The sequence below is a fragment of the Mustelus asterias genome, chromosome 21, assembly GCF_964213995.1.
Source record: "Mustelus asterias chromosome 21, sMusAst1.hap1.1, whole genome shotgun sequence".
Lineage (NCBI taxonomy): Eukaryota > Metazoa > Chordata > Chondrichthyes > Carcharhiniformes > Triakidae > Mustelus > Mustelus asterias.
The window spans coordinates 46,484,001-46,500,866 of NC_135821.1; the positions used below are offsets into that span (position 1 = coordinate 46,484,001).

The window sequence follows — 16,866 nt, forward strand, 5'->3', positions numbered from 1 at the left end:
GCTCTTCATTCCAGGGATCATTCTTGTGAACCTCCTCTGGGCCCTTTCCAAGGCCAGCACATCCTTCCTTTAGATATAGGGCTGAAAACTGCTCACAATACTCCAAATGGAGTCTGACCAGAGCCTTATTCAGCCTCAGAAGTACATCCTTGCTCTTGTATTCGAGCCCTCTCGACATGAATGCTAACATTGCATTTGCCTTCCTAACTGCCAACTGAACCTGCATGTTAACCTCAAGAGAATCTTGAACAAGTTCACACGATTAGAATTAATAAATGAACTCACAATATGTTTATCCAATCCCCTTTGAGTGATTGGTGCCTTTATGTCTTTGTAAAAACCGGAAAACGTATAAAAATATCAAACTTTGTTTTTCATTTCTGTCATGACCATCATGATTTTGGACTTTGAGGTCATGGAAGGGAAATAGTCCCACTGTACTTCTGAAGTAATTGAAGAATGCTCAATTGTCAAAGCTCGGGTAGCAAACTATACTTCCATTGTGTCTCACAAGTGAATCAGTGAATTGCCTGATCCTATCCCCCGTTTCTCTTTCTGCTTCTTCCTCCAGCATCCACTTCCTCGTGTTCCACACAGAGGCTCTCCATGATGTTCTGAAGGTTTGGGACGGCTCGCTGGAGAGTGGCATTCTGCTGAGGGAGATGAGCGGCTCCACACTGCCCCAGGATATCCACAGCACGTTCAACTCCGTCACGCTGCAATTCGACACGGACTTCTTCACCAGCAAGCAGGGCTTTGCCATTCAGTTCTCAGGTACGTGCCAACATACCGAGGTAATCCGTATCCCAATAGTGCGAGCGGTTGAAATATTGCCCCAGGTCTTGTGCAAAAACTTTCATCTGGAGGTTATGTCCATCAATATGTCCATCATCAGGTAAGTTGTAAATGGTCTGTGGAAGGAACAGGCTTCTTGGCTTAACTGGCCTTTCCTGTGAATATTTCATATATTCTCTTTAAGTGAAATTTTTCAGTCGAGGTTAGAGCCGTTTAGAGAGACTATTTTTTCTCTGCGTATCTCTTCACTTGAAATTAGTTTTGAGGCACAGCATTTCCGAATTGAAAATAAAGGCACGTTAATATTTGAATTAGAAAGGTGGATTTTAAATGCGTTCCTTTTCAAGTCTGAAAATTACACCTGATTAGATTTATGTTTTCTGTTTAATTCAATAAAACCAGGTTGATTCAGATTAACGACCTTCATTTCATCATTTTATGGGAAGGAAGAAATCTACTTTTTCAGCCCATAATGAAAAGCTCTGCTGACTTTTTAGAGCAGCATTGATTTGCAATTGCAATGGCTCATATTTTATTTAGCACTTTATAGCGAATGTTTTGTGGAACTTCAGATTATTTAGACATGTAAAAATTTGTTGCTGATACTTGGAGCAATAATTTTCTCCCACTTCCCTTTGGTATTTATGCACATAAGGAATATGGAGGTTATTTGACCATTTGGACTGCATGCTCCAAATGGGTGAACGCTCTCATTTTGGCAGCCAGCGTGTTTTGAATTTCCTCGCTCTACGACTATACATGGTATCATAGAATCCCTACAGTGCAGAAGGAGGCCATTTGGCCCATTGAGTCTGCACCAACAACAGTCCCACCCAGGCCCTTTTCCTGTTAGCCCACACATTTACCCTGATAATCCCCCTGACACTCAGGGCAGGATTTTCCATCCGCGTTTGCCCCAAAACCGGAAAATCCCACCCGAGGTCAACAGACATTTGCATGGTCTGCCTCTCTCTCTCTCTCTCCCCCCCCCTACTATTCCCGTGGCAGGCGGGACGGGAAAATCCCCCCTAAGGATCAATCGAGCACGGTCAACCACTATAATCGGCAGAAGCAGCTCAGCTGATCACTTGTGACATTCTGTTTATACAACCACATTGTCCCTACATTTCAATAACCACTTCATGTGGTTTGTGCGGTATGTTAGATTGTTTCTGGGGGCAATGTGGAGGTGCTGTATTATTATGTCCTTTGTTATATGCCCATGTACTCAGAGGATTAACATCATGTATTGCTATTTCTATAGTAATATTTTATTTCATGAAGAGTATGAGTCAAACTGTGAAGAGGTGTTTACAATTTTAACTTATAATTTGAAGAATTAAGTAGCCATTCCCACACATTTGCACCAAGATCTCCCTCCTGCATAAAGTTGGTGGCACTGTGGTTAGCACTGCTGCCTCACAGCACCAGAGACCCGCGTTCAACTTTGGCCTTGGGTGACTGTCTGTGTGGAGTTTGCATGTTCTCCCTGTATCTGTGTGGGTTTCCTCCTGATGCACCGCTTTCCTCCCACAGTCCAAAGATGTGCAGGTTAGGTGGATTGGCCATGCTGATTTGCCCCTTAGTATCCAAAGATGTGTAGGTTAGGTGGATTAACCAGGGTAAAAGCACGCGCTTATGGGGATAGGTTGGGGAGAAGCCTGGATAAGAAGAGTCGGTGCTGACTCGATGGGCCAAATGGCCCCCTTGTGCACTGTAAGGAATCAATGATTCTATGAACTTCGTGCTGCTCCCACACTCTAGGTGGTAAGTAATACAAGGGACAGCTAGGGTGATGACCCCATGCATGGACTCCTTTGGGAAAGGCCCACCTGATATTAAGTGCTTTTCACGTACCAAAATGGACAGCGGCCGGCCTTCCACAGGGTTGAGGAATCCAGAGGCGGGATTTCTGCCCCCAAGGACTGCCTGTCAATCAGAGGGAAGCTGTTAACTGCAGTCCACTCCTGCAGGAATGGAGGCAATTGTCGGTAGTGCAGCCTGGGAGTGGCCTAGCATCGACAAGGGATCCAGTCTGCAGGTGAGTGATGGAAGGATGGGGGTCATGGGAAAGGGCTGGGGGGAGATAGATCTGCCAAGCAATCTACCTTGCTTGGTAGATAGCAAGGGTCGACAGAGTGGCCCTCAGTGGATCCCCCTTCCTGATACAAGTCCCTCTTTCAGGCACTGTGTTCCTTTGAATGAGGCACTCCCTGGGAGCCCACAAGCAAATCAAGCAACGATTGTTTTTGGGTCTTCCTGTGAGGTGACTCTCCGACCTGCACTAGATGAATATCTGTAGTGACAGGCTGAGGCATTAATTACACACAGAGGGGCCTCAGCTGGTAGTGAGGAGGGAAGGCCATTCATGAGCCTTCTCACCCCAAACTTAATCTGTGAAGAGCTGGGAAGGTGGCAAGGTCATCACCCGGCAACCATCACCTGATTAAATGGCTCCCGCCTCCAAACTCGCCCCAGAGAAGGTCATTAAATTCTTCTGTCTGACTCTGACATTGTCAGTTTCTTGTTGAAAATTCTACATTATTTTCTTTCTATCTTGAAGACCATCTCTTGGAGATATCTTTGCCTTTCCCTGCATTCTCCAGACTTCCAAGATCCCTGCGCCTTTCATGTTTCTATGGTTCTCCATTTTCAAGACCTCATCCTGTCACCTTTCATGCCTCTTGTCTGCTCTGCCTCAAGTGGTCTGCACATCAACATCATTGCACTCTGTATGCCTCTCGCTGAAGTCCTTCTACTCTCCATGTTTCTGCACTCTCTACATTGCTGCAGCTCGAAGACGTCAACACGATCCAAACTTCAGGATATACTGGCACTGGAGGGGGTGCAGAGGAGATTGACTCGATTGATTCCAGAGTTGAGAGGGTTGGCTCAGGAGGAGAGACTGAGTAGACTGGAACTATACTCACTGGAATTCAGAAGAATGAGGGGAGATCTGGTAGAAACATATAATATGAAGGGAATAGATAAGATAAAAGCAGGGAGGTTGTTTCCACTGGCAGGTGAAACTAGAACTAGGGGGCATAGCCTCAAAATAACGAGGAGCAGATTTAGGACTGAGTTGAGGAGGAACTTCTTCACACAAAGGGTTGTGAATCTGTGGAATTCCCTGCCCAGTGAAGCAGTTGAGATTACCTCTTTGAATGCTTTTAAGGCAAGGATAGATAAATTTTTGAACAGTAAAGGAATTAAGGGTTATGGTGAGCAGGCAGGTAAGTGGAGCTGAGTCCATGAAAAGATCAGCCATGATCTTATTGAATGGCGGAGCAAGCTCGAGGGGCCAGATGGCCTACTCCTGCTCCTAGTTCTTATGTTCTTATGTTCAGAGTTCCCTGAACTTACCACATATCTGAGATTCATGTGTTCTTGGTATCTCTGTCAGTGCTCCATGGCCAGGGTTTTATGTTGACCAAGTGGGTGTGCGCCTAACCGGGAAGCACTTGAAATCTCATGGGAAGATGTCGGGCATACATCCAGATGTCATCGCTGTCCCACACGATACAACGGTTGGCAGGCGGTGCAGGAACCTGAAGCATGCCCACCGAGAATTAAGCAGGCAATTAAGCCCATTGAAGACGCAATTGATGGTGATTTTATGTGACCTGTCCACGTGTACAGTTGCTGAACAGGGCAATTGGCCAAGTAACCTTCACGTTTTCACAACAAAGAAACGTTCCAAGGCAGGAAAGAATGTCCAGAGTGATATAAAATAAAAGGAAACATTTGAGGGCTCTGGTTCTTTATGATTCTATAAAGATTATTAATGAATACTTTGCATCAGTTTTTATAAAAGAGGGGGATGATGCAGATGCTGTAGCTAAGGGCGTGCAATGTAAAATATTGATGAGGATAAAACTGGTTAAAAAGAACATTTTAGCTTTATGAACGTCAATAAATCATCAGGCCCGGTTGAAATGTGAACAAGGGAGTAACTGGTGGAGACCCTTACCATCATTTTCTAATCCTCTCTGGCTATAGCATCATGCTGGAGTATTGGAGAACTGCTAACCTCGTACATTGTCTAAAAAGGAGGAAAGGGATAGATAGGCTATGTTAGCACAGGCCAGTCAAATAAATTATTGAAAATTTTTCGGGACAGTACTGGTTGTCATGTATAAAGGCATGGATTAATATCGGGCTTTCAGTATGGATTGTTGAGGGAGATTGTGTCTGAGAAGCTTGATTGAAGCTTTTGAGGAGATAACAAGGCGGGTTGGTGAGGATGGTGCATTTGATGTAGTCAACATGGATTTTTGTAAGACTTGTGATAAGCCTCCCCATGCTATGAAGCTATACCCCTTTATTTTTGAAAATTTTTGAAAAAAGTCCAAAGATGTGCGAGTTAGGTTGATTGGCCATGCTAAAAATTGCCCTTAGTGTCCTGAGATGCGTAGGTTAGAGGGATTAGCGGGTAAATATGTAGGGATATGGGGGTAGGGCCTGGGTGGGATTGTGGTCGGTGCAGACTCGATGGGCCGAGTGGCCTCTTTCTGTACTGTAGGATTTCTATGATTTTTATGATTCTATGAAAATGTGATTTTTGCCATTATCGCACCACGCCCAAAGGCCAGGGAATTCCGTGCGTTGGGATTAGAATGGGCTATGTATATTTAAATGCTACTTCAAATATATTAATAGGATCCGGTCCTTTCTGGTCATGATTGGATTCACGCCATTAGGAAGGGGCCAGGAGACTCGCAAACTGTTTGGCGATAGGCGCAAAACGGATTTTTAGGCTCGCACTCTATGCTCTGGGACTGGCATCACCTACTCATGGTGCAGCGAGGTCAGAGATTTGCTCCCATAGAGTTTAAGAGCAGGGAGGTTATGCTGAAACTATGTAAAATGTTGGTTAGGCCACAGCTAGAGTATTGTGTGCAGTTTTGGAATCCACATTATAGGAGGGATATGATGTCATTGGAAAGGGTGCGAAGGAAATTTACCAGGATGTTGCCTGGCTGGGGAGTTTTAGTTATGAAAGCAGATTGGATAGACTGGGCTTTTCCTTGGAGCAGAGGAGACTGAGGGGAGACTGAGAAGATCCTGAGGGACAAGATTTATGAGCATTTAGAGAGGTTTAGTATGCTCAAGAATACTCAGCATGGCTTTGTCAAAGGCAGATCGTGCCTTACGAGCCTGATGGAGTTCTTCGAAAATGTGACTAAGCACATTGACGAAGGGAAAGTGGTAGATGTGGTTTATATGGATTTTAGCAAGGCGTTCGATAAGGTCCCCCATGCAAGGCTACTCGAAAAAGTGAGAGGGGATGGGATCCAAGGGGCTGCTGCCCTGTAGATCCAGAACTGGCTTGCCCATAGGAGACAGAGAGTGTGTATAGATGGGTCTTTTTCTAATTGGAGGTTGGTCACCAGTGGTGTGCCCCAGGGATCTGTTCTGGGACCCTTGCTGTTTGTCATTTTCATAAATGACCTGGATGAGGAAGTGGAGGGATGGGTTGGTAAGTTTGCCGACGACACGAAGGTTGGTGGGGTTGTGGATAGTCTGGAGGGATGTCAGAAGTTACAGAGGGACATAGATAGGATGCAAGACTGGGCGGAGAAGTGGCAGATGGACCTCAACCCAGATAAATGCGTAGTGGTCCATTTTGGCAGGTCAAATGGGATGAAGGAGTACAATATAAAGGGAAAGACTCTTAGTACTGTAGAGGATCAGAAGGAACTTGGGGTCCGGGTCCACAGGACTCTAAAATCGGCCCCGCAGGTGGAGGAGGTTGTTAAGAAGGCGTATGGTGTGCCGGCCTTTATCAATCGAGGGATTGAGTTTAGGAGTCCGGGGATAATGATGCAGCTATATAAGACCCTCGTCAGACCCCACTTGGAGTACTGTGCTCAGTTCTGGTCACCTCATTAGAGGAAGGATGTGGAAAAGATTGAAAGGGTGCAGAGGAGATTTACAAGGATGTTGCCTGGATTGAGTGGCATGCCTTATGAGGATAGGCTGAGGGAGCTCGGTCTTTTCTCCTTGGAGATACGTAGGATGAGAGGAGACCTAATAGAGGTATATAAGATGTTGAAAGGCATAGATCGGGTGGACTCTCAGAGGCTTTTTCCCAGGGTGGAAATGGCTGCTACAAGAGGACACAGGTTTAAGGTGCTGGGGTGTAGGTACAGGGGAAATGTGAGGGGGAAGTTTTTCACACAGAGGGTGGTGGGCGAGTGGAATCGGTTGCCGTCAGTGGTGGTGGAGGCAAACTCAATAGGGCCTTTTAAGAGACTCCTGGATGAGTACATGGGACTTAATAGGATGGAGGGTTATAGGTAGGCCTAAAAGGTAGGGATATGTTCGGCACAACTTGTGGGGCCGAAGGGCCTGTTTTGTGCTGAAGTTTTCTCTGTTTCTATGTTTCTATAATTGAGATGTATAAAATTATGAGGAGCAGAGATTAAAGTAGACAGGAAGAAACATTTCCCCTTGGTGGAGGGATCAATGACGATGGGGCATAGATTTAAGGTAAGGAGCAGGAGGTTTCGAGGGGGTATGAGGAAAAACTTTTTCACCCAAAGGTTGGTGGGTGTGTCAAACTCACTGCCTGAAAGGGTGGTGGAGGCGGAGACCCTCATAACACTAAAGAAGTATTTAGATGTACACCTGTGATACCAAGGCATACAAGGCTGTGGACCAAGTGCTGGAAAATGGGATTAGAATAGTTAGGCAGTTTGTCTTTGACTGGCGCAGATGTGTTGGGCCAAAGGGCCTATTTCTGTGCTGTATACCTCTATAACTCTATAACATGGTTTTGCCTTTAGAAATTCGTGCTGGCTCTTCCTAACTGACCCATATTTTTCCACGTGACTACAAATTCTATCCTGAAAATTGTTTCTAGAAACTTGTCCACCACTGCTGTTAAACTGACTGGTCTGTAATTGCTGGGGGGGCCCTGATTTCTGATGCATGTCTGTGCACATGCATTTGTGCGTGTCCTAATGACTGCCTGAGGGCTGAATACTTGATGTTGTGTTTTTATTATTTTTCTCAGTTTAGGAATTAATAAATTTGTTTGCTCTTTGACTGAAGAAAACTTTGGCTCCTTATTGCTCACAGCTTTAATAATTAAGTATATTCCGATTTGGAAAAGGCTTTGCCTCGTGAAAAAGAAACTTAAATCTTTGTTGTGACCACCAAGGAGGTCGAGTAAAAGGGAGCCAGTACATCACTTCCCAGCTGCTTCTAACACTAGTCACAAAAGGAAATGCCCATGGGATCCAAGGGCAAATGGGAAAATTGGCTCAGAAGCAGGAGCTAAAGTGTAATGGTTGTCACATGGATTTGTGACTGGAAGGCCATTTCCAGTGGGGTGCTGGAGGGCTCTGTACTCGGTTCCATGCTTTTTGTGATATATCTCAATGACTTGGATTTAAATGCTTGCGCTAAAGAAGATGATACAAAAATTGCTAATCTGATTGATAGCGAGGAACAATTCTGTAGACCGCTGCAAGATAATGGACTGGTCAAGTGGACGGAGAAGTGGCAAATAGAATTTGATCAGAACAATAATGAAGGAATTGCTATTGCAGAAGATACAGAGGCTTGGGATTGAGGGTGATTTAGCGGTTTGGATCAGGAATTGGCTAGCTGTAAGAAGACAGAGGATGGTGGTTGATGGGAAATGTTCATCCTGGAGTTCAGTTACTGGTGGTGTACCGCAAGGATCTGTTTTGGGGCCACTGCTGTTTGTCATAAATGACCTGGATGAGGGCGTAGAAGGATGGGTTAGTAAATTTGCAGGTGACACTAAAGTCGGTGGAGTTGTGGACAGTGCAGAAGGTTGTTGCAGGTTCAGAGGGGCGTAGGTAAGCTGCAGAGCTGGGCTGAGAGGTGGCAAATGGAGTTCAATGCGGAAAAGTGTGAGGTGATTCACTTTGGAAGGAGTAATAGGATTACAGAGTACTGGGCTAATGGTAAGATACTTGGTAGTGTGGATGAACAGAGAGATCTCGCTGTCCATGTGCATAGATCCCTGAAAGTTGGCACCCAGGTTGATAGGGTTGTTAAGAAGGCGTACGGAGTGTTAGCTTTTATTGGTAGAGGGATTGAGTTTCGGAGCCAGGAGGTCATGTTGCAGCTGTGCAAAACTCTGGTGCGGCCTCACTTGGAGTATTGTGTACGGTTCTGGTCACCGCATTATAGGAAGGATGTGGAAGCATTGGAAAGGGTGCAGAGGAGATTTACTAGGATGTTGCCTGGTATGGCGGGAAGGTCTTATGAGGAAAGGCTGAGGGACTTGAGGTTGTTTTCGTTAGAGAGAAGAAGGTTAAGAGGTGACTTAATAGAGGCATACAAGATGATCAGAGGATTAGATAGGGTGGATAGTGAGAGCCTTTTTCCTCGGATGGTGATAGCTAGCACGAGGGGACATAGCTTTAAATTGAGGAGTGATAGATATAGGACAGATGTCAGAGGTAGGTTCTTCACTCAGAGAGTAGTAAGGGTGTGGAATGCCCTGCCTGCAGCAGTAGTGGACTCGCCAACATTAAGGGCATTTAAATGGTCATTGGATAAACAGATGGATGATATTGGAATAGTGTAGGTTAGATGGGCTTTAGATTGGTTTCACAGGTCGGCACAGCATCGAGGGCCGAAGGGCCTGTACTGCGCTGTAATGTTCTATGTTCTATGAATGCATTCAGGCCAGGGTTTATATAAAAGGGTTGTTATGGTAGAACTACATAAAGCATTGGCTAGGCCACAGCTAAAGTACTGCTTACAGCTCTGGCCAATGCATCACAGAAAGGATAACTTTGTACAAGATACAAGAGACATGAAAATTGTGAAGATGTTACTCGGCCTGGAGAATTTTAGTCACAAAGAATGATGGGATAGGCTGAGCTTTTTTGAGTAGTGGAAGCTAAGGAGAGATTTCATTGAGATGTTTGATTTTATGAGGGACAGAGATAGAATAGATAGGGAGGACTTACTTCCCTTAGCAGTAGGTTAGGTCAATAAAGGTCAATAACCACAGAACAGAGACTGCTGTGTGGAGTTTGCACATTCTCTCAGTGTCTGCATCGGTTTCCTCCGGCTGCTCCGATTTCCTCCCACAGTCCAAAACTGTGCAGGTTAGCTTGATTGGCCAGGGTAAATTGCCCCTTACTGTCAGAAGGATTAGCAGGGTAAATACTTGGGGTTACAGGGATAGGGCCTGGGTGGGATTGTTGTTGGTGCAGGCTCGATGCGCCGACTTGCCTCGTTCTGCACTGTAGGGATTCTGTGATTCTATGAGACGTAACTTAGTGGATAGAAGGATTAGAAGAGAATTAAAGAGAGTGTGGTAAACTGCTTAAAATAAGTAATAAAGGCAGTAAGCCTCCGGCAGTAAACGGTACATGGAAATGTTCTTGAAACATGTAACCTGCCAGGCTATGGACCAAGAGATGGAAAGTGGGATTAGGCTGAGGGCAGTTCCTTTTCAGCCAGTTTTGACATGATGGGCCGAATGACCTCCTTGTAAGTTCCTACGATCCTATGGTAAATGAAACAGAATGTGTGTCAATCTGTAGGTTACTGGCAGCTCTCAGTAAATATTAAGCGACCTGGACAGGCGATGTTCCCAGTAAGATTTTCAGCTCTCGGATTGTAGCATGGTCAGAGATAAACTTCTGTGTATTGTACTACAGTTTGGTCTGCATACCTTACGCATGTTGCAGATGCCTTCCATTTAGGCCACTACAATGACAAGTTTTGACCTTCGGGTCGTGCTGTATGGTGCTAACATGAGTGGGCACTTAATGTTCAATAACAAAGCCAAATATTTGAATTCCGTCGTGGAGCTTTGGAGTTCTTGTCTCTTCATTGTAGTGGTTCGGAAACAGAGTCTCAACCTGTATATAATTATTATTTTATTCAGTGTTTTGGAAGGCCTCATTGAAGAACTGATAATTATGGTAATGACCTAGTGCTTGAGGAGGATAAGCTAAATCTGCAGAGTCTGAATCTGAGAATAGCAATAATTTAATTTTAATATTCTGATAGAAATATTAAACCCATTGTTGTGTAGCAGATTAGAATAGAATTAGGTGGAATGTTTTAACAAATACTTGTGTGTGTCAAAATTGCTTCAAGTTACACAATTGCCAATATGGTAAATTCATGTTTGCACTTTTCAGGAAAGCTGAACAATATTTGTATCACAATCGTGAACCCATATAATTATTGAAAAGAGGTAGCCTTTGCTTGAGCAACAGAAAGGACAATGGAAGCAATAGAAGGGACAGAACATTTAAGAGGATTAAATTTTCCTCACCTATTCCATTACAGCTTTCATTCAGCACAATTGATCCCATTCAGTTGAACCTAAATTTGCCTAAGTAAGTCTCGAGGGAACTATGAATGAATAAGCTTAAAATTGAAGCGTGTGGAAAGCAATATAGTTTAATCTGAATTTAAACACATTTTCATGAAGGAACACAATTTCACTTTCCTGTATTTCACCAGCACTAGAAGAAACCTTTCATTATTGTGTGCCTGTAATGAGAACTTGAAGTATAGTAAGGGGAGCCTCATGTTCTTCCATTAGAGAGCACAGCACACCTTTCCATTTATAACACAATAGCAAAGGACTGCAGTTGCTGGAAATCAAAAGTAAGAACAGAAAATACCGTGTATATTCAGCAAGTCAGCAGGTGTAGAGAAACAAAGTTAAATGGAATTTAGTACCCTCCCCCCATGGTGAATTTATTGGCGGGGCATTTCATCAGTTGGGAGGGGGGGGGAGAAGATAGAATAGAATCCCTACAGTGCAGAAGGAGGCCATTTGGCCCATGGAGCCTGCGCTGACAACAATCCCACCCAGACCCTATCACTGTAACCTGCCTGCTTATCCCCCAGACGCGAAGGGAGAATTTAGCATGGCCAATTAACCTAACCCTCACATCTTTGGAGTGTGGGAGGAAACCGGAGCACCCAAAGGAAACCCACGCAGACACGGGGAGAACGTGCAAATTCCATGTACTCACCCAAGGCTGGAGTTGAACTTGGGCCCCTGGTGCTGAGAGCCAACAGTGCTAACCACTGCGCCACCATTAAGATGTTAAGTAATAGAATTGATGAAAGTGCAAGGTAAATGGAGATGATACCGGGATAGTAATGACATAAACGATGGGCCTGGGGGAGATGTAAAAGGGAAATAGCAGGAGCGTTGTTAAACAGCTACTCTGGGGCAATGGTTATGATCTGCAACTAGTAAACTCAAGTGTTGAACCTGGAAGACTGTTATTGGAAAGTGAGATGTTGTCCCTTGAACTTTCATTGAGCTTCATTGGAACATTATATGAAGGCAAAGAACAGAGATATCAGATTCGGAGAAAGATGGGGAATTAAAATGAAAGGCGACTAGAAAGTCCAAGATTAAAACAGAAAATGCTGGGAAGTCTCAGCAGATCTAACAGCATCCGTGGAGAGGGAACAGAGCCAACGTTTCAAATCTGGATGACCCTTCATCAGAGCTTCGTTTGAGCTCTGACAAAGGGTCATCCAGACTCAAAAGGTTGGCTCTATTCTCTCTCCACGGATGCTGTCAGACCTGCTGAGACCTGCCAGCATTTTCTGTTTTTGTTTACGAACCCGACATCCATAGTATTTTGCCTTTATCTTAGAAACTCTGAGTCCTGCTTGTGGACCGAACTGACGGGTTCAGCAGCTCATGTTGAATTTGCTGCAATCAATATCTATTATCGGGGTAGTCAAATACTGACAAGACATTTTCACAGCGATGTCACTCATTGTAGAAAACAAGGTAATGAACAGATCGAGTGATGGCTTTGCCTTTTGTGTGAATAGCTTCATAGTACAGCAGCACTATCAGATTGGAGGTTTTGATTTAAAACAAATTAAAGTTCCTTCTTATTCTGTATACAGAACTTATTTTAGGATAATGTTATTTTACTGAGCCTTCCTTTAAAAACCAATATCTATGTCTTAAAGGAGGAGCACACCATAATTCGACATTGTTTTCCAAGGTGGGGGAATAATGATTCGACGATAAACGCACTACAAATAACTCGTGGTTTAAAAAAAACAAATTAATACCTTTTAAGTTTATTTATTATTAGTGTCACAAGTAGGCTTGCATTAACACTGCAATGAAGTTACTGTGAAAATCCCCTGGTCGCCACACTCTGGCGCCTGTTCGGGGACACTGAGGGAGAATTTAGCGTGGCCATTGCACCCAACCTTCACCTCTTTCGGACAGTGAGAGGAAAACAGAGCACGCGGAGGAAACCCACGCAGACACTGTACCACCATGCCGTTAATATTGCAACAGATCGGATGCTACTCCTGTTGTCATACCAAGGACTCGGTATTGAATATGGACAGTTTGAATAGATCAAAGAAGTAACCCATCTGGCTGGCTTTTCAGGCAGCTTATGATTAGATGTGGTACAGTAGGAGGCAGGGTGGCACGAAGCAAGCTGACTGAATGAAGAGATTGAGAATCTAATTGTTTCAATGCATGCAACATACTGAGAGTTCACTTTTCATTTTATGTAAAATATAGTTTCTATAAGAGCAGTTTAGCCTTTAAAAGTACTTAATTAGTGAACGTTTTGCACATACATGTGGCACAGTGGTTAGCACTGCTGCCTCACAGCACCAGGGACCTGGGTTTGATTCCCAGCTTGGGTCACTGTCTGTACGGAGTCTGCATGTTCTCCCCGTGTCCGTGTGGGTTTCCTCCAGGTGCTCCGGTTTCCTCCCACAGCCCGAAAGGCATGTTGGTTCGGTGCATTGGCCATCCTAAAGTCTCCCTCAGTGTACCAGAACAGGACTGTGGCGACTTGGGGATTTTCACAGTAATTTCATTGCAATGTAAGCCTACTTGTGACACTAATAAATAAACTTAAACTTAACTCACAGCGCCAGGGATCCAGGTTCAATTCCAGCCTCGGGTGACTGTCTGTGTGGAGTTTGCACATTCTCCCCATGTCTGCGTGAGTTTCCTCAGGGTGCTCCGGCTTCCTCCCACACTCCAAAGATGTGCGGGTTAATTGGCCATGCTCAATTGCCCCTTAGTGTCAGGGGATTAGCAGGGTAAATACATGGGATACAGGAATATGGCCTGGGTGGGATTGTTTTCAGTGCAGGCTTGATGGGCCAAATGGCCTCCTACTACTCTGTAGGGATTCTATTCTATGATTCTATGTCCTGCAGAAGGAAGGTAATCAATAGGCAGGGGACCAATAGAAAGCATTTCCGGGGACAGGGATTATGAGATCCCTGGAAGCAGTTTGATGGAATCTGGTCTCTCTCATTGTGGTCCTATCAGCAACACATGCACCCGGCAAGCCTAACTTCTCCACTGAAAGTGAGAGATTTGGGAATGACCCCTGTACTTGCACCAATGGCGGAAGATCTTGATACCATTGGTTAGGCTGACTCTAAAATATTATTGGCTGCAGAGGTAGGTTAGATCTCAGATAGCCACTATTACAATTCTGTTGCCAATGATCTGCCATTTCTGTGCTAGTTGCCCACCGTTGGAAGTGATAACTAGATAGAAGAGTCTTGTTGTCGATGATGGATCAATGTTTTCTCGTGAGGGTGGACACAGCAAGCTGCAAGTGTATGTTCTCCCTTGAACGATGTTCAGCAGTGTTTCCATGGCAGCAAGTTTACCTGACCTTGAGTTTGGTATGACCTAGGTTACACTTAAATCTGGATTTATAAAGTGCTGAAATAGATGTCGTCGGACAGAATGGGTGATTATAAACTACATTCCCCGAAGATGCCAACCTGCGATAACCCAGTGGGCTGCTGTGCCGGTACATTCTGCCGTTGAGGTTCAGTGTGTGGATTTCTGACTACGGCGATTTCCCCCATTTATTGAAGTTGTCAGGAAATTGTGAGAAGCTTTCTGCCAGAGACGAAGAGCAAATTGAGGGGTGAAGCACCCCAGGATGTCCCCCCGCACCACCTAATGTCAGTGGAAATTGGGAGACGGTTGTTCCACTGCCGTAACAGCAGGGCAAGAGTAGGCAACACCAGTGGACCTAAAAAATAAAACTCGGCAGTGGGGGCAAAGAGAAACCGACCCCATTAATAGAGTCCGAGAGCTTTAAAGGACATAAGAAGGCCCTTCGGCCCATCATGTTCAAGTTTAATATTCAAGGGTATGGGACAAATGCAGGAAAATGGGATCAGAGCATCTTTAGTGGTAAGTATTGTCGGTGCAGATCCAATGAGCCAAACGATCTTTTCTGCACTGTTTGACTATGGACGGGATTTTCTGGCCATGCTCATCCCAAGTCCAAGAAGTTCCACCCGAGGTCAACGGACCTTTGCATGGTCCATATCCCGCCTGCTACAATTCCCATGGCGGGCGGGACGGTAAAATTCCACCCTATGACACTCTGGCCAAAACTCTGCCACCTAGCCCGCCCCGATTCCGAGGTTCCCCGAATGAAAATCTCCATTGGCCAAGGGCAGAAATTTATAATCTCGCCCAAGCGAGGTTGTAAAATCCTGCCCTGTGACTCTATGTCAGTACCAGCGATCAAGATTCCATCCATTCTAATCCCATTTTTAGCACTTGGTCCATAGCCTTGTATGCTTTGGCGTTTCAAGTGCTCATCTAAATGCTTCTTAAATGTCGTGAGAGTTCCCACCTCTACCACCCTACCAGGCAGTGAGTTCTATTCAGAATAAACCTGACCATCAGAACTGTGCTTTGATATAAATCCCTGAAAGAAAATCTCATGAAGCTGCCTTGGGGGAGTTGTTGATCCAGATTGTGCGGGAGCTGAATTAAAAGCAGTAGTTGGCAAGGACAACATGGTCCAGTAAGTACTTGCTGATGACATTGCCGTGATTAGTTTCTTCTCAAACAAATGATCACAGAATCACAGGATCCCTACAGTGCAGAAGGAGGCCATTCGGCTCATCGAGTCTGCACCGATCACAATCTCACCCAGGCCCTTTTCCCGTAACTACACGTTATTTGCCCTGCTAATCCCCCTGACACAAAGGGATAATATAGCAGAGCCAATCAACCTAACCCGCACATCTTTGGGGTGTGGGAGGAAACCGGAGCACCTGGAGGAAACCCACGCAGACACGGGGGGAACATACAAACTCCACACAGACCTTGACCCGAGGCCAGCATCAAACCTGGGTTCCTGGCGCTGTGAGGCAGCAGTGCTAACCATATGCCACCGTACCCCCACCGTGATGGTTGGCAAACACATTTTTATGAATGCCGTGCCCCTTTAAAATTAAAAAATGCTTTTTTTAAAGCAGCTGTGTTGATAAACGAAAGTAAGTGCACTCTGTTTCGCTGAATGCACAGTAAATAGTGGAGCTGGAGCAATCTGGATAGCTTCCAGTCCAAATAACGGGTCTGCTTTGTGAAACCACGCCAAATTGCTGCATTGCTACAAGTTAAGTCACGCCTGAAGCACAGAGGAAGCAAAGCAAAGCAATCATTAAATTCACGGTTGTATGATGAGCAAGACAGCCCCCCTACCAAAAAAAATAGTGTATATAATCATTTGTATTGTGTTCCTGACAATGCTGTGCTTGCATTAGATATGCCAGCTGTGTCTGATTAATTCAAAGATGGACTGTGCCTATGTTCGCATTCATGTTCCTGTGAGACGTAGCCAACAGGAGCTGCAGCTGCAGTCATCTTGAATAGTGGCTTAAAAATCCACCAGAAACTTTGGCAACATAAGATTTGGGAAGAGCAAGTCACAGCATTAAATTACAAATGTAATATACTACTTCGAGGTACGGAGTGAGCACTTTCTTTTATTCATTCGTGAGACATTGGTGTCGCTGACTGGCCAGCATTTCTTGCCCATCCCTAGTTGCCTGAGGGCAGTTGAGAGTCAACCACATTGCGGTGGCTTTGGAGTCACATGTAGGTCAGACCAGGTAAGGACAGCAGATTTCCTTCATCAGTGAACCAGATGGGTTTTTCCGACAATCATCAACGTTTTCATCAGTCAATTCTTAATTCCAGATTTTTTGAAATTGAATTCAAATTCTACCGTGTGCCGTGATGGGTTCGAATCCGGGTCCCCAGAACATTAGCTC

General features: G+C 44.9%; 1 protein-coding gene across 1 annotated transcript in view; it reads left to right on the top strand.

Moving 5' to 3' along the window:
* csmd2 (CUB and Sushi multiple domains 2) overlaps positions 1-16,866 on the top strand; it is a 1,866,499-nt gene that overhangs the window by 1,493,044 nt on the left and 356,589 nt on the right. The window contains exon 26 of the mRNA XM_078237109.1: positions 572-774. Coding sequence (XP_078093235.1) covers positions 572-774 — 203 coding nt within the window. The remainder of the gene's footprint in view (positions 1-571; positions 775-16,866) is intronic.